Below are 23,912 nucleotides of genomic sequence, written 5' to 3'. Positions count from 1 at the left end.
GTTCTCGAGGTTCTGGTGGGGGGCTGTAATGTTTTATTGCAGATACATCCTATCTGGAGGATCTGCTTCTTTTGATGTAGGCTTCCTGGGTTTACGACCCTTTGGTCAGCAGGAGGTCACACACACACACACACACACACACACACACACACACACACACACACACACACACACACACACACTCTTACAGAAGTTCACACATATACATAAATGCTTTGTCTTAGAACCAAGGGGGCGTGGCTTTGTTCTGACGTGTTTTGTGTGAACTGTCTCTCAATAAAAGGTAGCAGGAGGAGGTCAGATCTGGGGGTCATTTTTGTGGTGGACACAGACGAGGCCTCCCTTGCGCAAATAATTGATCGATCGACTGTCTTGTTTTCTTCATGATGAATAAGTCTCTAGAATTAGCAGGGCTTGTGGAAACACAGACCCAACAAAGTCTCTCAGTAGGACAACAGAGTCTCCAGGTGGAGCATCCTTCAGTGCCCCACTCAGGGACTCCAAGAAGGTTGGATACTCTGAACTGCCGCTCGGCGCACAAGCACGGACGACCGTCAGGACCCGTTCCCTGACCCGAAGGCGAAGGGAACAAACCCTCTCGTCCACTGGGAGAAACCCCAACATACCAGCAGCAAGCCGAGGGGATACCAAGATACCCACCCCAGCCGGACGCCTCTCACCCGAGGCAACTCTAGACTGAGACAGAGTCCAGCCCCTCTCCAGGAGAATGGTTCCAGAGCCAGGCCATGTGTTGCGGTGACCCCGACTATATCTAGCCGGCACGTCTCAACCTCACGCACTAACTCAGCCTCCTTCCCCACCAGAGAGGTGACATTTTTGGTATGTATGCAATACGTAAATTAATATGAAATCCAATATGTGCAATTTGTTTACTGTAGCTAAACAATTTACAAAATATAAAAAGCAAAAAATAATTGAGAAATGACCTTTTTCTGTGTCAGGCGGTGCTTGTTGTTTAGGACGTAGACACCTTTGTCAACTGCAACCAGTCCCACTGTGGCCTCTGGATTTCCTGTGACTTTCAGACTAAACATCTTGCGAGGCTCATAGGCTGGAGCAGGTCGTGAGGATTCCAGTTTCAGCTAAGTGAGGGTGACATGCAAATTTGTATATGTTAAAAAAATAAGTACTACTGTAGAAATGAGTAACATTTGTGCATTTTGGCTGTAAAGATTCACTCTTTCACAGCTCTTGAGTCTCTTACAGTGCCCATGCAGATGTCTTTTACATCCACCCAAACAGAGTCTGATACCACTTCATTTGAACTTGTATGATAGTATGCTATGATGCGGAACGATGGCAGCATTTCTTTGGTGATTGGTTGTATCAGGGAAATCAGTACTTGGCCTCTTGTCGTATAACGGCCATATTTCACTAGCTGACCTCTGCTCTGGATCTGGGGAAATGAAAGATTTGCATATTAATACCTAACACCTTAAGCACACATGTATGTACTATGACCAGTCGTTGCATCACAGAAAAAATAGCTATATATACAAAAACAAATGAATACATCTCTCACCAGATATGTGATATCATGATTTTGATTTGGCTGCTGGTTGAGATTGAGGTTGATTTTTAGATTGTCTGATATTTTCAGCTCAGCTGAATCCACACCTGCAAATATGTTTCAATAAATGTTATAGTTTGAACACATCTTTTAGTGCCTGTTTCACACAGTATACTTCCACTTCTACCTACAGTAACAATCTTTATTCTTTTACTTGATGCAATGCTTCTTCAAGATTTTTCTCACCTATGTGGATAAAAGTCCTGGTCTTGCTCTGGTACGGTCTTGCTGTCATCTCTGCTCTTGCTTGTTTATCAGGTGTAAGAATGTTGTCATTGGTCACTGCCTGTAATTAAAGACACACAAACATAAGCCATACTAAGCATAAGACAAACATTCATGTGCTTTCATTTGCAAGTATACAAGGATCAGTCAGGACCTGTAATTAAAGCCCACCATACATAACCAATGAGCAACAAGTTAAATTAAGTGATAAGTAAGTGATAATCTTTATTGCTTGAGGCCAGCATTTGCGTGAGCAAGCGTTAAAGTGAGCCAGAACAATCCAAAATAGCATTCTGGCAGCCACTGTGCTGCTCTATTATTATTAAAAGTTATTTTTAATGCTGTCATTCTTGTTTTTATTCTAAGTAGTTGCAGTAGTAGTGGAAGTAGTGTTGTTTTTGTTGCTGGGGGTTCTTTTTATAGCTTTTTCAGAACTTAAAACTTACAGTTATTCTCAGCTCAGCTGCATTTCCTTCTGTATTGATGGGGAGCCGAGCCATGCCGTTAGCTGCAGTGAATCCCCTGACTGCCCCAGGATTAATCACTACTGGAACGTTTTCTGCTGGTGTTTCATCAGGATTTAAAACTTCAACCTAACATCAGACAAGAGAAACTGAATCATGACCAGTGATGGGCAGTAGCGCGCTACTTGTAACAAACAGCATTGTTACAGTAACGTGTTACTTGTAACGCATTACTGTTTTCCGATTACTTTTTTCAAGTAACAAGTAAAGTAAGGGATTACTATTGCAAAAACGGTAATTAGATTACCGTTACTTTCCCGTAGGAACGCTGCTGCTTTACAGGTGAAAATAGAGCAACAGGACCGCTAGTCTTTCATTTTATTTATTTTCTGCTGTGTTTCACTTGCATCTATTTGAAAGACTGAGTGTAAACACAAAAAACTATTTTTTTTAATGTGCTGGAATGTGCAGAAAATAGGTTTAAATGTTAAACAAATTTCTTCCAGTCAGAGAATGTTACATATACTTTAATTTTTGCTTGATGCATAAAGTTAAAAGATTAAAACTAATAAAACAAGTTTTAAAAAGAGACTTTTCCATTTGATTACATTTTGTATGATGGATTATGTAGAAAAAGTAGAATTGAGCTGAAAGATCTATTGCTTTATCACCTGTTCAGGTTGTAAATAGTTTTTTTAAAAAGTAACTAAGTAACTAAGTAATTAATTACTTTTGAAAATAAGTAATCAGTAATTAGTTACTGATTACTTTTTTCAAGTAACTTGACCAACACTGATCATGACACTTTGTAAAGCAATTATAATTTCTTCAAATGACACAACTGACATATCAAATTTATGACTTCACCGTGTAACATTATATCAGACTATGTAAATGTAAATTAGTGCTTTACCACAACATCGAAGGACATTCCTGGCTTGAAATATTTTGGAGTTCTTTTAAAGTGGATCGTATAGGGTGATGTAACAATCTGGATACCTCTCAGCTCGGCCTCCACCATTTCACTACCTGTGACAGGGTACAAGAAAATAATTATACATATCACCAAAAATTGTCAGGATTCATAAAAAATAAAACAAAAAACAGTAATTTTTTTCTTACCACTTTCTGTCAGCACACTGACAGATACAAATATGGCGCCCCCTACAAGGCTGTTTATGTCCCTCTCAACTTTTGTTATGTGTTCCCTCCTCAGTGTCACCTCTCCTTCACCATTTTCAATCTAATTCAGCAACATGACAATGTTTATGTAAAAATATGTTCCGCAGTTATAGCACAATAATACAGTTTCTGAATAGTAGGAGGTATTTAAATTCTTATGTCAGCATTGCTTTATATGGAAAGGTATAAATATGGGCTCACCGGCACTCTCTGAAGAGAGTCTGGAAAACTCTGCTTACTTTGGTCCCTTTTGATGACCCCAAATACCACATAGGCTGTTCCATCCACCTCCTGACCAAACAGATACCTTAAACCATGAAATAAAATTGTGCTTGTTAACAACCAGTTCGAACCCAGGTCAAAATGTAACAACAAACGATCACATATATACTACTTAAATCCACAAAACAATTACATACGTAGCTTTGATTCTGACGGTGAAATCTCTGCTGTTCACGTGGAAGAACTGTGTTAATGGTATCAGTTTCACCTCAAAACTGGGAAGAACTGCAAGATTAAAATATTTTCTTTGTCAAGTTCAAATTGCTATTTGTATGGTGTGGCGGGGCGTGGCCTGCGGTGCCGTGCAGAGGAGGCGGACGTGCCTGCACGGCATCTGCAATCACGCCCCGCCGAATTAAATATTTTACTGGGTCCTGTGGTTGTGTTGTTGTGATAGTGTTGAGCGGGCAGCGGGAGAGCTGCAGCTCTGTGAGTATTGTGGACAGCAACCGTCAAAGCTTTAATAAAAAGCATCAAAATGCCACTGGGTCTGCCGTGTATGTTTACAGTGGTGCCGAAACCCAGGACGGGAGGCACGGCAGATCCAGGGGTGGGCCAGCAGAGGGAAGAGCTGGCGAGAATGGTGGCCGAGCTGGCGGCCACGCAGCAGGAGCAGGCGGCGGTGTGTCGCCGCAGGCGGGAAGAGCTACAGGATCAGACTGAACACCATCTGCAGAGGATGGAGAATCTGGCGGCGCTGATCCGGTCCTGCCCGACACCACCACCACCCCCACCGGCGCTCCCCAATGGCGCTGCAGTGGAGGAGATCCAGTCCGTGCAGGCGCCCGTGCCGGCCCCCAGGTTGCGACCAGCTAGCACGCAGCCTGCCACAGTGCCTTTCCCCACACCTCGCGTAGGAGCCGCTGGGGTTCTGCAGGGCCCGGTGCCCGTTCCTGCGCCCCGGAAGAAGGCGGCGGAGCCAGCAGCGGTGGAGGCGGCGCCCGAGGAGCCGCTGCAGCCGGGAGAGACAGCGGCGATGGCGGCGCCCGAGGAGCCGCTCCAGCCGGTAGGGGCAGCGGCGATGGTGGCGCCCGAGGAGCCGCTCCAGCGCCAGAGGCGCAGCGAGGGGAACGTGAGCTGCTCCCACCGGGAGGGGCGGAGAAGCCGCGGGATAAGTCGGTGGTGCCCGTGCTAAGAGAGTCCGCGCCACCGAAGCCCGAGGTTAGCGGGGTGAGCAGAGCGGCCTCACCTCCACCAGAGGCCGGTGCCTGCCGGACATCTGCCCAGCCGCCTGCGAGCCGGGGCACACGACCGTACCGACCGCGCCGCGTCCACCTGCCACGTGGCTGACCTCTGGACCAGCTTCGCCGAAGCTGCTGGGTTTGCGGGCAGCCAATTGAACTCACAACTCCCCGTCACTTGGCCAGGGCCCGGGGGCGCCGGCGGTCCGGGCTGATCCCCTCTCCCGCTCGTGGTGGGGGGAGTACGTTCAGCCGGATGGTTCCCCGGCCTCAGTCGGGCGATGGGGGTATGTGGCGGGGCGTGGCCTGCGGTGCCGTGCAGAAGAGGCGGACGCACCTGCACGGCATCCGCAATCACGCCCCGCCAAATTAAATATTGTACTGGGTCCTGTGGTTGTGTTGTTGTGATAGTGTTGAGCGGGCAGCGGGAGAGCTGCAGCTCTGTGAGTATTGTGGACAGCAACCGTCAAAGCTTTAATAAAAAGCATCAAAATGCCACTGGGTCTGCCGTGTATGTTTACATATGGCACATTTAAAAACAGTAAAGAAATGTAGTTCAGGTACTGTACAGATAATGGGATACTCACCATACTCTTTGACCTCAAATTCTGCAGAATAGATTTGCTGTGGGTTGCTCTGGAATTTTGCCACCACTTTCCACAGTCCAGTACTACACACACACACACACACACACACACACACACACACACACACACACACACACACACACACACACACACACAGATTGTGAGAGAGAGATATATTGATCAATCAAATAGTCCAAGCATTTGTAAAACTGAAGGCAGCACATTAATCAGACTGCAGACTATATTCTACACACAGGATCTAATTAGACTACAATTACCAAATTGTGGAAGTGTATAAGTTATGCATGATTGATTATATAGTAAAATTAATCAATGTAGCACATACTAAACTTCATAATATACACTAATAATAATAATAATAATAATGTGGCCAGCTGAGTATTCTTAACAGCAAAGCACCCATGCAAAAGTTAAACTTGCTGTTCTACAAAAAAATTAGATAGGGGGAGATCTTTATTGGACACTTCAGCTATACTACACTGTGCTTCAGATGGTCAATGACTACATGTCTGAACTGAGTCATGGTTCTAAATTCTTTCCATCAACAATAACTGTCAGTGAATTTATACTGCAGCATCAACAAGAACAGTTAAGCGAACAGATAAGAGTCACATAAACTTAAACAAAAAACAATGAGCATCTTAAACAGAAACACATATTCGAAAAGCATGATGGGAGATAACTAGCCACTCCCCACATGCCACAATAATGATAATAATAATCACAGTAATAATAATAATACTCACCTAACAATTTCACCAAGCTGGAAATCTCCAGAATGAATACCTGATTTTAGAGCGACTATATCAAGTGGTAAAACAATGCCTTCAGGTGTCTGGAAAAAAAATCCAATGACAATATAAAAAAATTCAAGACAAAGTTGATGTATTTTGGTTGTTTTGTTTCTTTGCAAATAAAATATTTGTTTTCCTTGCATAATGTCAATTTCACTTCTGAACCCATGAAGAATAAACCACAATACCACAAACTCAATGGCAATGGAAGGATCAGATTGGGCTGCTTCATCCCTCTCTACAGGCTCCATCTGGGGTGTCAGTGCAAACATCCTGAAATGAACTGAATGGAAGAGAAGATGTTATTTTTGCTGCTCGAGCAGTGATGTATACATGTTGGGAGGAATATTTAATCAAGAAGTTCAGTTTAGTAATTTCATTTAAGGTCATTCATTTAAAATGTGTCTTAGTCAAACTGAGGGAAATATGTGATTTTTTTTCCTTTCAAATCTTCACTGAAAATAATTATCAAACCTTTTTCCAAGGGACTGCATGGACTACACAAAGCAGCTTTCTAATTTGTGTAAGGTGATGCCATAGCCACATAATTACTGTAACAAGCAGTTTTTTGTCTCAAACTCAAAACTAAATTATTGGAGCAGCACCATGTTTCATGAAGTTTATTGAATGGTCCTGAAAAAAATATTGAATCTGTATTAAATAAAATAAAGGTAGAACTATGGAAGCATGGAACACACGACACGAGAGCTCTAGTTTTCCATTCCAGCTTTATTCACCTCCATACATCAACTGAGCACATCGCACCCAAACACAACAAAAACCCCTCCTCTAAGCTTGGGTTTGAGTGGAGCCCTCTAGTGGGTCACCACAGAACTACCCTTGTGTGTGCTGTTTCTCAGTCATGAGGTAGCGGTAGACTCACCTTTGCTGTTTGGTGTATAAAGGGTCTTGTCTGTCTGAATGAAGATGTAACCAGACTGGAAGGAAACCATGACGACTTTCTCCAGGAGGCGGTCGGGGAAATGAGCATGTAGGTACACGTACTGCTTCACGTTGGGATCTTTACTGAAGTCTCCTGCAGGGATCTGAAACCAGTATGAAAAGTCTATAAAGACTTGGATGGCATATTCAATGATAATTGAATATTTAATGAAATAGAAATAACAACAATATTATCATACAGTAAACAAATAATTCAACTTACCGTTACTTTCCCAAGCTGCTGAAAGTTATTTGCATTGTTGAGGGTCACAGATGTTGTTGCCAGCCTTTTAGTTTTGGTTGGATGGTTCATCACATTGATTTCAACCCTAACGTCTCCTCCAGTGCAGTCTTGACACTCCACAAAGATGTTTTCTGCAGTTCCCACCCGCAACAAGTTTGGGGCAGACATCACTTGCCTGCAGAGTGGTGGTAACATAGAAAGATGTTAATGATTTTAGTCTCTGTGTAGATAAACACATGCTGTTACTGACTAAAGAATAAATTATTTATTTATTACGTGAAAAACATATTAATAATTGCTGAAATAATTATTTTTAATTAAAAATTAAAGATGAATTATTATTTTTATCTATTTATTTATTGTATAAAGGTTTTATGGACAAATACTTTCAAAAAAAGTATTTACCGGCTGTTTTCCCATGTGACTCTTCTTGATTATGTGATCTATTGATTATCTTGAATAAAGTCCAAAACTAAATCAATACATCTTTTCATCATGCTTCTGGAGTCTATTTGCTTTGTCTGGCGTAATGCACCACTGTGCAAACTCTGGACAAAGTTTAGGACAACTTCTTGTCATCACTTTAAATACCAGATTACCTTGACTTATGTTACATAAGCTGCAGACCTGGCTGCAGCTTCTCATTACACAAAATAACAAATAAAATAAAGTTAGCAATAAAGTTAGTTGGACTGTGGTTTCATTAATAATATTTTTTTTCCATAAGTTTTTCCTCATTCCTTTTCCTTCAAATACCACCCATGCCTTCTTGCTTAAAAAAGAATGTGAAACTATATATGCAAAATAAAATAATATATTCATGCAAAAATTCAATTCAATTCGATTCAATTCAATTCAGTTCAATTCAATTCAATTCAATTCAATGCAATTAAACCTTCTGTACACATCCAAGATAATAACATTGGCTTTGTTTTGCATGAATTAATTCAACCTCACTGGGAATGTGTAAAAGTACAGCAGGTCTACTTACAATGGAGCTCCATCAGCCACAGAAGTGAGAGAAACAAAGGCCAGAGAGGCCAGCAGCAGCAGAGTCCTCCTCATTATCCCGACCCTTTTCTGCTGCTAAAGTAAACCGTGGCCGTGCAGCATCCTTCTTTTATTCACTAACCTCCCTCCTAGTGCACTCCCACAAAATGTCTATTCATCCTCTTTCCAATCACACGTACACACAATTTCCCAGCAGCAGGTTGGGAAACAGTTTAGTCCTGATAAATATTATCTCTTCTCTAAAGAAACAAGTAAACACTGGAAAATCAATAAAGGTTTTTTTTTGTTTTTTTTTTGTGTATGTAAAAATTTTAAAAATTATGTAAAAATGTAAAAATGATCAGACAAGTGGTCTGATCAAAACATATTGAGTAACTTTACATGACGTATTTGGCTGGGATTTTTGAAGTTTAAGCAGCAGGGATTTTTTTTTACAGTAAAATCCTGATGCCAATATCTTGTATTTTAGGATTTCAATGACAGGGAAAGAAAAGAAAGCAAAAGGGATCCTGCCTTTACCCTCAGAACAAACTTATACTTCTCTGTGCCACATTAACCAAGGGCATAGAGCACTGTTAATGATCCTCCAAAATGCTTATCAATTAAAGGTGGTGGCATTTATATAATGGTCAGTTGATACTACGCTGTAAAATCTAATTAGTTCACAGAACTCAAAAAACTATGCAAACTAATGATGGTAAATTTGATTCTTTTTACTGAATCGAGTTTTAATGAGTCACTCACCAAAGTGAATCGAGTTTTTTGAGTCATTTGATTCACTGAGTCAGTCAACCAGAGAGTGCAAAAAATGTACATTTTCACTCAAACTTAATTTGTTTCTCTTTTCATGTAAATCCTACTGCTAAGATGAATGATTCTAAAAGAAAACAACTATTTTATAGAGCAAAAAAGAGCAAAAACATTTCTAAAATTAAGCAATTTCCTATCAAAATTGCTTAATAAACATTTATTTATTTTTATTTTATTTTAATATATTTAAATTTTTTATTTTATTAGTATTTTCCTTAAATGTGTTAAATATATATTTTCTCATCTAAATGTCCACTGAGCTGTGAGCCAGGGGGCGGTAATGCGCCTTAACATTGGTTACCAACCAAGAAGAAGAAGAAGCTGTGAGCCAGGAGGGAGGGGATGAGTGAGTGAGTGATTCGTTCGCTCTATGATTCAGCACAGGAAGTGAGGGGGTGAGTAGCTCAAATGTGCTGTTATCATGTTAGCAGAGCGATGCTACTGTGAACCGAGGAGCTATTTTCTTGATGTGAGCTTCTACTCAGGGTTTTTTCTTCCAGTTCAGAGCAGAAATTTTTTTGTTACGATACTGGATGTTGTGTTTTTCTCACCAATTTTAATTATTGCTATTTAATTATAGTTATTTAATTATTTAATTATATTTAATAATTGGGGCGACCGTGGCTCAGGGGGGTAGGGAAGCGTATCTGTAACCGGAAGGTCGGCGGTTCGATCCCCGGGCTCTCTGTCCTGGTCGTTGTCTCTGTAGCTGACGCTGAAATGTTTGTGTGGGTTGCCATGACAACACCAAAGTGAATCTGAGATCGTTATTGTTTTCTATTTGTTTTCTTTATTTGCTTCTCATGCTTGTGTACATTTGCAGTAGGAAAGGTAATCTATGAATCCAGTGATATATCCTGCTTATAAGAAATGTTTCTGTTAAAATATTATTGTGAAGTAGTCACTTCCTGTGAGTTGCGGGAACCGGAAGTTGTGCGCGGGAGAGACAAGACAGAACGGTAACACAGCGGACTTTTCGGAATATACAACTTTTCTACTGCTGGTTTTACAAGGCGTACACGGTAAAAAAATCATTATGCTGTTATTTGTTTAACACTTGTGCACCTTGTGAAAGGAAATAAGTGGCTGAGATGAATATCATATGTGCTATCGATATTATTTTACTTGTTTCTAGTTTTCACGGTGCTCCATGATTGTGAGAGGAATAAAAGAATTGTGGACATCAGTACGAAGCGTGGATTCTTTCGACCAGAGTAGAAACAGTGAAAACGTGTCCCAATCCATCTGGAGGCTTCGGTGTGCAAAGCTCTTGTCATCCTGCAGCAAGCTACAGGTCTCGGTTTGCAAACGCGCTTCCCCTCCTGCAGCAAGCTACAGGCTTCGGTGTGCAAAGCTCTTCTCATCCTGCAGCAAGCTACAGGTCTCGGTTGCTTCTCATCCTGCAGCGAGCTACAGGCTTCAGTGGACACGTTGCTTTGCATTTTGTGACAACCAATCGGGAGCTGCAGATTCAGCGGACACTCCAAGAAGCGGTTTCAGGCTAAAGCGTGAGTCCTCAGGCTATATTGCGCAGTTATTATGCCTCATGAGTTGATGGATAGAACATGAGCTACAAATTTGCTGTAATGGACAAGGAATTAATAGTGTTCAAATTTCGGATTGTGTAAAAAAAACAAAAAAAAAACAAAAACAAACAAGCAAACAAACAAACGAAAAAAGAAAAAAAAAAAGGACAATCTGTTGAAGTTCTGGAAATTATTGTTGTTTTCTTACCTGTTGCTTGCAAGCTTCATGAAGGCTGAAACTGAAAATTGATTTGCTGTCATACGTAAGAATCTAAGCTAAGGTTCCTTTGTGTTAATTTTAATAATTCTCCGCCTATTACATCCATTCTTGTAATTACCTTAGTTATCTTGTCCTCTTCATAAGATACCCCCTTTAAAGTCTGAAAATGTCTAAAGATGGTCATAGTCACCCTGATGTTATGTCAGAAGTACAAGATGCAGGGGATTTGGAAGAGGAAAAAAGTGTAGTGTCTGAGAAATCTGAGACAAAAACAAGAAAATCCTCTCGTGAAAGGCGATTAACGCCAAAAATGCAGGAACTGAAAGATCAAGAGTTAACTCAAAAGGAGAAGAGGTTCAAAGCAACATACGAGAAATGGAAAAGCAACGTAAGAGACATTCGCACAAAGTTAAAGCAAGTATGCTCTGAGAGTGACATGTATGATATGATGGATGAGGCTGAGAAGCTTGAGTCTGAATTAAAGGAACAGTATGACAGAATTCGACTCCAAACCTCACCAAGTCAAGAATTTCGAAGAAAGATCGATGCATGCTCAGCCGTGACGGCCGACTTGCTGCAGCTGATGAGAGTACGTCTGACTGAAGATGAAGGTGAGTTTGACACGGTGGCGGAAAGATCAAGGTTACGCATGCTACTTGATAATGAATATGCTAGGTCCATATATGGATCCACAGCCTCCAGAGTTACTGCACCCAGCTGTCACAATTCTAACCATCTCTCAGAGTCACCTAGCATTCCAGCTATGAGAGCGGAAGTGGCTGCTCAGCTGGCTGCAAAGAAAGCCGAAATTGATATGGAAGCTGCCATCGAAGCTCAACGTCAGCAGTTGAGAAAACTTGAAAATCAGAGGGACATTGATGTAATTCAGGCAAAGCTAAATGTCTACACTGAAGAAGAGGGAAGGGATGGGACACGCAGTCCTCCATTCAGCAAAGTGAGTGATGCACACCCCTTCGCTCACCACATCCCAGATCAAGAACGGCAGGTTGTGCAAAACGAGACATCATTGGTCCAATCGCTACAAGAGTCATTAGCTCTTACTCGCTTGCCAACTCCAGAACCTTCTGTATTCTCGGGCGATCCTCTGAAGTTTACAGAATGGAGCATAAGCTTCAAAGCCCTCATAGAGAGACGATGCTCTGACCCTGCAGACAGGCTATTCTACCTGCAAAAGTACATAGCAGGTGAGGCAAAATCCTCTCTTGAAGGCAGCTTCTACAGAAAAGATGAAGAAGCCTATCAACAAGCATGGGATAGGTTAAATGCTAGATATGGCCATTCCTTTGTAGTGCAGCGGGCTTTCAGAGATAAGCTAAATGGGTGGCCGAAGATTGGTGGAAAGGAATATCTCAAGTTAAGAGATTTCAGTGATTTCCTCCAAACATGTAGTAATGCCATGCCTCACGTAAAGGGCTTACAGGTTCTTAACGACTGTGAGGAGAATCAGAAAATACTAGTCAAGCTTCCTGATTGGGTGACATCTAGATGGAACCGTTATGTCACAGAGCAGCTAGATCGGGGCAACGACTATCCAAGCTTTCATGAGTTTGCTTCCTTTATCTCTAAGGAGTCACGCATCGCATGCAATCCAGTGTCATCCTTACATGCCTTAAGGCACTCTGCAGAGGCACCAACAAGAGAGATGAAGCGTTCAAAAGCAAACACGTTTGCCACAAATGTGAAACCCCCGATTCCATCAAGCTCCACCGCCAAATCTGACCCTGGTGAAATCAAGTTGGGAGATGCAGGGAAACCAAAGAAATGGACCACACCAACACAAAATTCCAATAATGGCCAGTGTATTTGCTGTAGTGAGAACCATTCCATACATAAATGCAAGAGGCTTATGGACATGTCTGTAGAGGATAAGAAAAAATGCATACTTGAAAATAAGTTGTGTTTTGCATGTCTAAGAAAGGGTCACAATTCTAAAGACTGTAGGAACAGGGCCATGTGTGGCATATGCAGAAAGAGTCACCCAACGCCATTGCATGAAGATCGTTCTACAGCAGCATCAACACAAGGCGCAGTTGAAGAAAGTACGTTGTCATTATCATGTTGTGTGAGTGGAGGTGAAGGTGGGAGTACATCAATGATAGTCCCAGTGTGGATCTCAACACTTAGTGCTCCGGACACTGAAACCCTAGTGTATGCACTATTGGACACTCAAAGCAGTCACACATTTGTTGATCAGGAGGTGTGCGAAAAGCTACAAGCAACAATGGAACCAGTGAAACTTAAACTTTCCACCATGATGGGGAGAGACTCAGTCGTGAAGAGTCAAAGAGTATGCAAGCTCAAAGTTAGAGGATTTTCCTCTAATGTTTCCATCAGTTTGCCTCCAGCCTACACAAGGGACTTCATTCCCCTTGACCGCACACATATTCCCACTTGCCAGACAGCCAACAAATGGAAACACCTTGTAAGCATGGCCCAGGAGATACCCCCGTTGATGGACTGTGGTGTTGGATTGTTGATTGGATACGACTGCTCCAGAGCGTTAATTCCAAGAAGGGTCGTCACTGGGGGTGACTATGAGCCTTATGCTATTGAGACGGATCTTGGTTGGAGCATTGTGGGAAGCGCACCACAGCGTGTGCAGGCTAAAGATGTGACTGGTTTTTGTCATCGAGTGTCTGTCAGAGAGGTGCCACCCATAACACCATTTGCTGTCATCAAGGCCCTGGAGTCTGATTTTGCAGACACAAAACCTGGTGACAGAAGCATATCTCAAGAAGATATTTGCTTCCTGCAGATCTTGAAAGACAGAATCCAACAAAATAAGGATGGTCACCTGGAGATGCCTCTCCCTTTCAAAGCACGTCCGCATCTCCCAGACAACAAAGGGCTGGCGTTAGTACGGCTGAAGCATCTAAAGAGGAAGCTGGACAGAGATCCCAAATTCAAAATAGACTACGTGAGATTTATGGAAGGTGTCTTCAAGGATGGAGATGCAGAGAAAGTGGAAAACCAAGCAGAGCTGGGGAAAGTCTGGTATATCCCACACCAAGGAGTTTACCACCCCAGAAAACCAGGAAAAATCAGAGTGGTTTTCGACTGCTCTGCAAGGTATGAAGGCACCTCCTTAAACGACCATCTGCTAACAGGACCTGACCTCACAAATAGCCTAACAGCCGTGCTGTGCCGCTTCCGTAAACATCCCATCGCAGTCATGTGTGATGTGGAGAAAATGTTCCACAGGTTTCATGTGAGCGAGGATGATAGAGACTACCTGCGGTTTCTCTGGTGGGAAAATGGAGACACAAACTCTGAACCCAGAGAGTACCGCATGAAGGTTCACCTGTTTGGAGCATCATCATCCCCTGGCTGCGCCAATTATGGCATGAAGCACCTTGCCAGCCAATGTGAGAAAGAGTACCCCTCCGCAGCTAACTTCATCCAGAAACATTTCTATGTCGACGATGGTCTCATAAGTGTAGAGTCGGTGGGTAAGGCAATTGAACTGGTCAAAGAAGCCCAAGCCGTGTGTGCCAAAGGAAAGCTGCACCTTCACAAATTTCTCTCCAACAGCCGAGAGGTCCTTGACTCTGTCGATGTTGCAGAGCGTGCTACGGAGGTAAAGAATGTTGATCTTAATCACGAGGATTTACCAGTTCAAAGAGTGCTAGGTATAAGGTGGAATGTTGAAAATGATAGCTTCTCCTTCAAGGTGTCACTTGAGGAGAAACCAGCAACGCGCCGAGGGATTCTTTCAATTGTGGCCTCCTTGTATGACCCTTTGGGGTTTCTAGCCCCAGTCATTCTTGAAGGGAAAAGAGTGCTGCAGGAGATGTGTCAGAGAGGCACAGGGTGGGATGAGCCACTACCCAAAGGCTTGAAGTTAAGGTGGGAGACTTGGATGGAGGATCTGGAGAACCTGGAAAGAATTGAAATTCAAAGATGCTTCATACCTGACAGCCTTGGCGAGATTCAAAGAGTCGAGCTTCATCATTTCTCTGATGCAAGCAGTCAAGGGTATGGCCAGTGCTCTTACATCAGAGTGGTAAGCAGAGAAAGGGTATGCTGCTCCTTGGTCATGGGCAAGGTGAGGGTTGCACCAACCAAAATAGTTACCATACCGAGACTTGAGTTAACTGCAGCAGTAACCTCGGCATCTGTGAGCAGCATGTTAAGAGAGGAGCTAGAACTCAAGGTTGATGACGAATATTTTTGGACAGACTCAAAGGTCGTGCTTGGTTACATCAATAATGAAGCAAGAAGGTTCCATGTGTTCGTGGCAAACCGCGTGCAGAGAATTCGAGAAACCACCGATGCACAGAAATGGTACTATGTTGACACAGGAGAAAACCCTGCTGATCATGCCTCGAGAGGCCTCAAAGTAGCTGACCTCATCAAGTCAAATTGGTTCTCTGGTCCCAGCTTTCTATGGGAAAGAGAGATAGCCACAAAACAGGCTACTTCAGATTTGCTGGTGGGAGACCCAGAGGTGAGGACTACTCAGGTGTTGAAGGTTGATGTAGCAAGGCAGTTTGACATCCAGAAGCATCTGCTGCGGTTCTCAAGATGGACTACAGCTGTCAACGTCATTGCTCGTATCCAGCGGCTGGCAAAGAGGATCAGGACCGCTGAGCCTTTAAGCGTGGAAGAGAGAAAGCAAGCTGCACAGACTCTCGTCAAGCTTGCACAACAAGATGCCTTTCAAGAGGAGTTAAACACACTCAGCCAGAAACTAGGAAGGCTGCCTTGCAACCACCAACTCTTTCAGCTTGACCCATTTCTCCAAGATGGCATAATGAGAGTAGGAGGAAGACTGAGGAAGGCATCTGTGCCTCTTGAGTTAAGACACCCAGTGATCCTTCCTAAAGATGGTGCTGTTACAAACCTCATCATTGCACACCATCATACCAAGATACAACACCAAGGCAGAGGACAAACCCTCAATGCCCTGAGAGCCAATGGTTACTGGATCACTGGTGGAAGTAAGGCTGTAGCCCAATACATCAGGCAGTGCGTACAGTGCAGGAGAGCCCGCGCGCCACCAGAGGAGCAACGGATGGCAGATCTACCTAGTGACCGTGTTGATCCCACACCACCATTCACTTATTGTGGTATGGACTGCTTTGGTCCTTTTCACACCAAACAAGGTCGCAAAGATCAAAAACGGTACGGCCTCCTCTTCACATGTTTTTGCTCAAGGGCAGTGCATATAGAGATGTTGGAGGATTTGACGACTGACGCATTCATCAATGCCTTGCGCTGCTTCATTGCCCTTCGTGGAGCTGTTAGGCACATTAGGTCCGATCAGGGAACTAACTTTATGGGGGCAAGAAACGAGATGGCAAAGGCTCTGAAAGAACTTGATAAGGAAAGAGTGACTGCATACCTAGCAGAAAATCAGTGCGACTTCCAGATGAATACGCCCCACTCTAGTCATGCTGGAGGCGCATGGGAGCGTCAAATCCGGACAGTGAGAAGCGTACTGAGCACAGTCCTTGCCTGCAGTGTGGGAAGGTTGGATGATGCTTCATTGAGGACATTCCTTTATGAAGCTATGTGCATCGTGAATAACCGCCCACTCACTGTTGATAACATCAATGACCCCAAAAGCTTGGAGCCACTCACACCGAACCACTTGATCACCATGAAATCCTCAGTCCCACTTCCACCTCCAGGTAAATTCGTCAAGGAGGACCTGTATGCTAAGAAACGGTGGAGAAGGGTACAGTATTTGACTGAGCAATTTTGGCACAGATGGAGAAAGGAATACCTGGCCAATATTGCTCTGAGACAGCGATGGCATACACCAAGACGTAATGTGGAGGTGGGTGACATTGTGATTCTCAAAGAGGAAGATGTTCCTCGCAATGAATGGAAACTTGCTAGGGTTGTGGAAGCACATGAGGATGATGATGGACTTGTACGGAAGGTGACAATCCAGACTGGTGATCGGAAGTTAGGAAAGGGAGGCGAACGCCTCGTCCAACCCTCAATCATTCAGAGACCCATTCAGAAATTAGTGGTCCTGGTGAAAAACAGCTAAATGGGAAAAATGTCATTCATTGATTAGATTTCCCTTCTAAAATAGAAGTTGTCATTATGCTGTACTTCATGCACATGTTATGGAGATGTAAAATCTACTGTTCATATTGTTGAATTCATTTGTTGAGAAAAGAATATTGTTTATGTCAATGCAAGAATGTTTAAAACAACAACATGGTGCTTGGGAATTACCATTGATATAATGAGAAATGCAAGTGTATTTACGTTCTCAATTGTAATAATCAAAGGTAATTGGTGGGAGTGTAGCTGACGCTGAAATGTTTGTGTGGGTTGCCATGACAACACCAAAGTGAATCTGAGATCGTTATTGTTTTCTATTTGTTTTCTTTATTTGCTTCTCATGCTTGTGTACATTTGCAGTAGGAAAGGTAATCTATGAATCCAGTGATATATCCTGCTTATAAGAAATGTTTCTGTTAAAATATTATTGTGAAGTAGTCACTTCCTGTGAGTTGCGGGAACCGGAAGTTGTGCGCGGGAGAGACAAGACAGAACGGTAACACGGCGGACTTTTCGGAATATACAACTTTTCTACTGCTGGTTTTACAAGGCGTACACGGTAAAAAATCTTTATGCTGTTATTTGTTTAACACTTGTGCACCTTGTGAAAGGAAATAAGTGGCTGAGATGAATATCATATGTGCTATCGATATTATTTTACTTGTTTCTAGTTTTCACGGTGCTCCATGATTGTGAGAGGAATAAAAGAATTGTGGACATCAGTACGAAGCGTGGATTCTTTCGACCAGAGTAGAAACAGTCTCCTTGGGCAAGACACTTTACCCTGCCGCCTACTGGTGTTGGCCAGAGGGGCCGATGGTGCGATATGGCAGCCTCGCTTCTGTCAGTCTGCCCCAGGGCAGCTGTGGCTACAACTGTAGCTTGCCTCCACCAGTGTGTGAATGTGAGAGTGAATGAATAGTGGCATTGTAAAGCGCTTTGGGTGCCTTGAAAAGCGCTATATAAATCCAATCCATTATTATTATTATTATTATTATTATTATTATTATTATAGCATTGCTGCTAACAGCAACAGGGATGAGTCAGTGAGTCAGTTGGGCTTGTGAATCATGATTCATGAGTCAGTAAAGTGATTCTCGAGTATTGAACGATTCGTTCATGATTCGCGCATGACTAAGGCAAACTTGGTGCCTCAAAAAAATTGAGTAAAGTTTTACTTAAGATGATTAAGCTAGGGCAACTTACCCAATTTGAGTACACTGTACAGTCTCATTAGTTCCCAGAACTCAAAAAAAATATGCAAACTCGTTGCCTCAAAAAAATTGAGTAAAGTTTCCTTAAGATGACTAAGTTAGGGCAACTTATTCACTGTGAGTACAGAGGAAAAACCTGTTTCCAGAACTCAAAAAAACTATGCAAATTCGTTGCCTCAAAAAAACTAAGTAAAGCTTACTTATGTCTGTGAAGGTTCTCAGTCATCCAGGTCATCGTAGTCAAAGGAGCTTGCAAAGAAAAGCATCTGGACTTCTTAAAGAAGTCCAGACGCTTTTCTTAAAGATTACTTAAGATGACTGTTAGGACAACTTATTCATTGCAAGTATGCAGTATTAAGAATAACTTGATATTCTTGAGAGAGTCATAGGAGAGGTGGAGAATAAACTTAACCTGGGTGTCTACTGTCTTGTGCAGTCTGGGAGATGATTGAATGTTAGGGTGGGTACAGTTTCTTCTGCGGTGGGGTCGGGTGGGCTGCCCCGGGTCCTGTGGGGCTGGGCGGTCCTGGTGTTCTGTTTAGTATGGTGCTCTGCTTCTTTTGCTTGTTTTCTCTTTTTTCTCTCTCAACAGGTGATCCAGGAGATTTTTTCTCGTCTTTCTCTTTTTAAGTGCCCTTTCTCACTGTCCCCCTTCCCTTCTGTTTTTCTTTTCCTTCATCTTTCTTTCTCCCTTTCCTATCCCTCAGTCATGTCTGTCCCGTCTGTAACAACTGAAAATAAAATCAAATAAATAATAACAACAAAGGTTGATCAAATGGACCAATACGGCAAGGCCGTGATGATCCATTTGGCAAAGTAAATCCATTGGGTATCCTTGTTGGTCTTCAGACAACAATTCTGACGGCTAAAGAACCAAATGGGACAGGCAAAAAAAAAAAAAAAAGAATAACTTGATATTTCTGACAGTACAATACTAATTATTTACCTACTGACAAACATTTCAAGTTCGACTAAATGAAAAAACAATTTGTGGTAACCTGAATATGATTAACAATAATTAACAACACTTTTTGTAATGACAACTTTTTTTTTCAAATGCAAAAACGTTTAACAGCCAACATACTGGACACTGTTCTCTTGAACAACAAACAATTACATTGCCATCACTGTTATAATCTTACAATGAAACAAAGTCTCAGATTTAATTATTCTGAAAATAAGTTTAGGCCTACCACAAGTGTGTTTTGTACTTACTTATATAATGAAAATAAAACATATTTATTGTTCTGTCACAAATGCAGTCTCTAATTTAAACACCGCATTTGTTTTTCATTCCAACACAGGAGCTGGAATGTTGTATTATTTTAAGGATGCCTTGTTTCCAGTCCAGGCATTACTGCCTGAATGACTGTCATGGATCGAGGTGATCGAGTGCCCCTCCGTCAGCCAAACCCATCTGTTCTCTGATTGGATTGTTACATTTGTGATTGACATGACATTGACCAATCAGATGAAAGGAAGAAAAATAGGGTCAAAATTCGTACTTGTAACTTGCTGGGTTTTTTTTGGCTAAGTCCACACACAAATCTTTTTTACACACACACAAATTCTTTTTACACATACAAATTCTGATTTACAAGTACAAAACTGATTTACAAGTACAAAATATTTATGACCACATTTTCAATAAATAAGGTGGATGCCTCATTGAATTGCTAAATCGCAATTCATTTTCATGACCTTAAGTGTTTTTTGTGATTTTTCCTTTTGTATTATTAATTACTTAAAACCCAGGACATAATTAGGAGAACTAATTTATTTATAATTAAATAAAAAAATGCTTTATTATTGTGGCGGGCCGTGGTCTGCGATGCTGCTGTAGATGAGATGGACTCACCCAGTAGCGGTTTTAGATACGGGCGACACGGGCTGTTGCCCAGGGCAGCATCGTGGTGGGGGGCGGTATCACGGGCATCGGCAAAAAAAAAAAATGCTCGTACTCATGCTGCCCCGACATCAGTTAGCGCATATTGGGAATGGCATAGGCACCGATCGGTTTTCTATTGCCCATTTCCTGGGAGTAAGGGCACCCCCTCGTTTGCAAGGTGCGCCTGCTGCTTGCGGCGCAGAGAGGGGAGGGCGGGGCGGCGGGGGATTCTCTGACCGGCTGGAGCAGCATCTAATAACCAACTCGCAAAATAAAACAAAATAAAAACAAACCAACAAACACAAAAACACCAGACATTATGATACAGACTTATAATTTGCACCAATGCTTTTTCGAAATTCTATACATGAAAAATGAGTGCGAGAGCCCTCGGTGCACCTGCTTGCTGCTGAAGTCAAAGTAAACTTTATTGTCATCTCCGCTACAGTCCAGTATATAGAGAGACGAGACGACGAGGCTCCAGTTACAGCAGTGCAAGTAAACAAACAATATATATAAGAAGAGTAAGAAAATAAATCTACACTTTAGGACTAGGGGTAAAGGGATCAATAACAATTATAAAATGTAAAGAGGGAGTGTTCGCCCAGGGCGCCTGTTAAGTCTAATTGTTGAATGTTGCCATTGTGTTTCTTAAATTTGTACAGTCTTAGTTCAAGCAGTAGGATCAAAGCCATTCCTTTGATCCTGACCACCTCTCCAACCACTCTGTGCTGGGGGAGGTTTTATTGTAGATACATCCTATCTGGATGATCTGCTTCTTTTGATGTAGGCTTCCTGCGTTTACGACCAGAGATGGGCAGTAACGCGTTACTTGTAACGCGTTACTGTAATCTGATTACTTTTTTCAAGTAACGAGTAAAATAAGGGATTGCTATTGCAAAAACGGTAATTAGATTACCGTTACTTTCCCGTAGGAACGCTGCGTTACTGCGTTACTAAAACCGCGATTTTTTGCGAGAATCTCTCACGACAGTGACGTAAGCGAGTGCGCCGTTAGTGACAACAGCTGTGTGCAGATCAACAATGGATCACATATCAATTGTGGGAGAGAGTATGAGCGTGCAGCGTTTAAAGCGTGGAAGTACTGACCTTACTTTGAGTTTGATTCCATAAAAAGTGACAAAAACATTAGCGTCCATCGTGCGTGGGAAGAAAACTTTTTACAGCGAAAAAAACCCCTAAACTTCCAAGCAAGCACCAAGTGCACTATGACGTAATGGGAAATTCACAGAGAAACTCGCGGATTCTTCAACTGACCGCGGCACACCTGCACCAGGGTAAACCTCCACCTACCGCAGTCCTGCTTTACAGGTGAAAATAGAGCAACAGGACCGTTGAGTCTTTGACTTTATTTATTTTCTGTTGTGTTTTACTTGCATCTATTTGAAAGAGTGAGTGTAAACACAAAAAATATTTTATTTTATGTGCTGGAATGTGCAGAAAATTGGTTTAAATGTTAAACTAATTTATTCAAGTCAGAGAATGTTGCATACAATTACATTTTTGCTTGATGCATAAAGTTAAAAGATTAAAACTAATAAAACAAGTTTTAAAAAGAGACTTTTCCATTTGATTACATTTTGTATGATGGATTATGTAGAAAAAGTAGAATTGGGCTGAAAGATCTATCGCTTTATCACCTCTTCAGGTTGTAAATCGTGTTTTTAAAAAGTAACTAAGTAACTAAGTAATTAATTATTTTTGAAAATAAGTAATCAGTAAAGTAACGGGATTACTTTTTTGGGGAAGTAATTAGTAATTAGTTACTGATTACTTTTTTCAAGTAACTTGACCAACACTGTTTACGACCCTTTGATCAGCAGGAGGTCTAACACACACACACACACACACACATTCTTTTTTCTTTTTTTTTTTTCACCTTTTATTGTTTATTTTATTTTCACTTACTGAATACGGGACAGACTTGACTGGGGGAAAGAAGGGGAGAAAGAAAGAGGGAAAGAGAAACAGCTGGGAAGAGGGACGGGGGAGAAGGGCACTCTCTGCCCTTCTCCCCCGTCACACACACACATTCTTACAGAAGTTCACACATATACATGAAATGCTTTGTCTTAGAACCAAGGGGGCGTGGCTTTGTTCTGACGTGGTTTGTGTGAACTGTCTCTCAATAAAAGGTAGCAGGAGGAGGTCAGATCTGGGGGTCATTTTCGTGGTGGACACAGACGAAATTTCGAGTTACTTTTCTCAAAATTCTGAATTAATTTCAAGTTAACAAAATTTATTAATTTAAAAATTTTTGAATTAATAAGTCGAAACTCAAAATTACGAGATATGGATACTTTTTTTTTTAGTGGCGGAAACGGGCGTTCATAAATAACAGATTAAATGCTGTGTTGAGGCTGTCATTTTTAGCATCTACATGGATGTTAAAATCACCCACAATAATTATTTTATCTGAGCTGAGCACTAAATCAGATAAAAGTCTGAGAAATCCGACAGAGACTCTGTGTAAGGCCCAGGTGGATGATAGATGATCACAAATAATCAGAATCAGAAATACTTTATTAATCCCGAAGGAAATTATAGGTTACAGCAGGCAGCACGCTAATGGCGCATGCGCACTTACAAAGGAACCCTCCGACCAAACTTTATACAAACATCACATTGGGAAGACATGTCAGACAGGTAGGCTGATAGGAAAACTCACAACCACCGTGAGCTTCTCCAAGATGTTATCCAATTTTCGCTCAGTCTTAGTCTGAGTGTTCACAGCAGCCTCAAGCTTCTCCAAGATCTTATCCGTGCTGCGTTCAATGAGCCCATTTTGAGAAGTCATGACTCGTCCCATCGCTTCAATCACAGCAGGCAGCCTTGTGGGGTTTTGAACAGCCAATTCCACTTTCTTTAATCTTTGATAAGCCTGGGCCAAGCCAGCTCCGATCAGCAAGAACCCTGTTATCATGGTTCTGAAAAGGTAGATGTCTTCAATGTCCTCGATCGACAGTCCCGCCAGGCACACGGCCCTCCAGTTATGCCACCCGTCCATCATGTATCCGGCAGGGAACGTCCCTCCAGGACACTCAGGCTCACCCGAGCCCAGGTTCCTCGTTGAGAAAAGGGTGTCAATTGCATTCAGGGACCAGTTGATCAAATCCATAATTCCTATTTTAGGTTTTAGAGAACAGACTGTGAGAGTGTTCCAGGGCAAGAGTAGAAAAGTAGACGAGACTAGACAAAGACACAAGAAGCCAAGCAGGGAAGATAAGGGTAAGGGAGAGGAGAAAAGTGCGACCGCCTTCCTCAAAAGCCAAAGAAGAATGTTTTTTGAGTTTTGCAGCTGGGATGGACAAGGCTAAGCATCAGGCTTTCAAATGAATTAAAAGTCTGTCTTGGTCTTTGGTTGATTAACAGGCTGGTGAAAATAGCCCAATTTCTAGAAATGAGAGCAGCTGGGTACTGTCTCTCCTAACAAGACCAGGTTTCCTCCAGAAAGTTTCCCAGTTATCTAAAAAGCCCACACCGTCTTTTGGACATCATTCAGAAAGACAGCAATTTAAGGAGAACATAAAACTTTGGACATGGCAAACGTCAAGGAACACGGGTTCGAGTCTGACCCGTGGCCTTTTGCCGCATGTCTTCCTCGCTCTCCCTCTGCTTTCCTGTCGTTTCTTCACTGTATTTGTCTGAAAATTAAAATAAATGCCAA

At 42.2% G+C, this 23,912-nt stretch overlaps 2 protein-coding genes across 2 annotated transcripts in view; one reads left to right on the top strand and one right to left on the bottom strand.

Moving 5' to 3' along the window:
- Positions 1-8,578, bottom strand: part of LOC308394929 (complement C3-like) — a gene marked incomplete at its 5' end in the record, with an annotated part of 33,378 nt that extends 24,800 nt beyond the window's left edge. The window contains 15 exons of the mRNA XM_080879543.1: positions 948-1,103; positions 1,226-1,417; positions 1,544-1,638; positions 1,778-1,877; positions 2,263-2,409; positions 3,194-3,309; positions 3,403-3,523; positions 3,664-3,769; positions 3,882-3,969; positions 5,513-5,595; positions 6,280-6,368; positions 6,516-6,610; positions 7,211-7,373; positions 7,493-7,688; positions 8,505-8,578. Of these exons, the coding sequence (XP_080735669.1) occupies positions 948-1,103; positions 1,226-1,417; positions 1,544-1,638; positions 1,778-1,877; positions 2,263-2,409; positions 3,194-3,309; positions 3,403-3,523; positions 3,664-3,769; positions 3,882-3,969; positions 5,513-5,595; positions 6,280-6,368; positions 6,516-6,610; positions 7,211-7,373; positions 7,493-7,688; positions 8,505-8,578 (1,821 nt within the window). The remainder of the gene's footprint in view (positions 1-947; positions 1,104-1,225; positions 1,418-1,543; positions 1,639-1,777; positions 1,878-2,262; positions 2,410-3,193; positions 3,310-3,402; positions 3,524-3,663; positions 3,770-3,881; positions 3,970-5,512; positions 5,596-6,279; positions 6,369-6,515; positions 6,611-7,210; positions 7,374-7,492; positions 7,689-8,504) is intronic.
- Positions 8,579-11,117: 2,539 nt separating this feature from the next.
- Positions 11,118-19,889, top strand: LOC308395902 (uncharacterized protein). The gene is made up of 2 exons (XM_080880948.1): positions 11,118-17,681; positions 17,794-19,889. Exon 1 carries the CDS (start codon positions 11,247-11,249, stop codon positions 17,100-17,102), a length of 5,856 nt encoding a protein of 1,951 aa, XP_080737074.1. The 5' UTR covers positions 11,118-11,246; the 3' UTR covers positions 17,103-17,681; positions 17,794-19,889.
- Positions 19,890-23,912: the final 4,023 nt, after the last annotated feature.

This window comes from Rhamphochromis sp. 'chilingali' (genome assembly GCF_963969265.1).
Source record: "Rhamphochromis sp. 'chilingali' genome assembly, chromosome: 4".
Classification (NCBI taxonomy): domain Eukaryota; kingdom Metazoa; phylum Chordata; class Actinopteri; order Cichliformes; family Cichlidae; genus Rhamphochromis; species Rhamphochromis sp. 'chilingali'.
Note: the sequence above shows the minus strand (reverse complement) of the source record. Positions and strands in the feature narration are given on the sequence as shown.

What these genes read in the sequence shown, in the direction of transcription:
- LOC308395902 (XM_080880948.1), top strand. Translation starts at nt 11,247, where the DNA reads ATGTCTAAAGATGGTCATAGTCACCCTGATGTTATGTCAGAAGTACAA.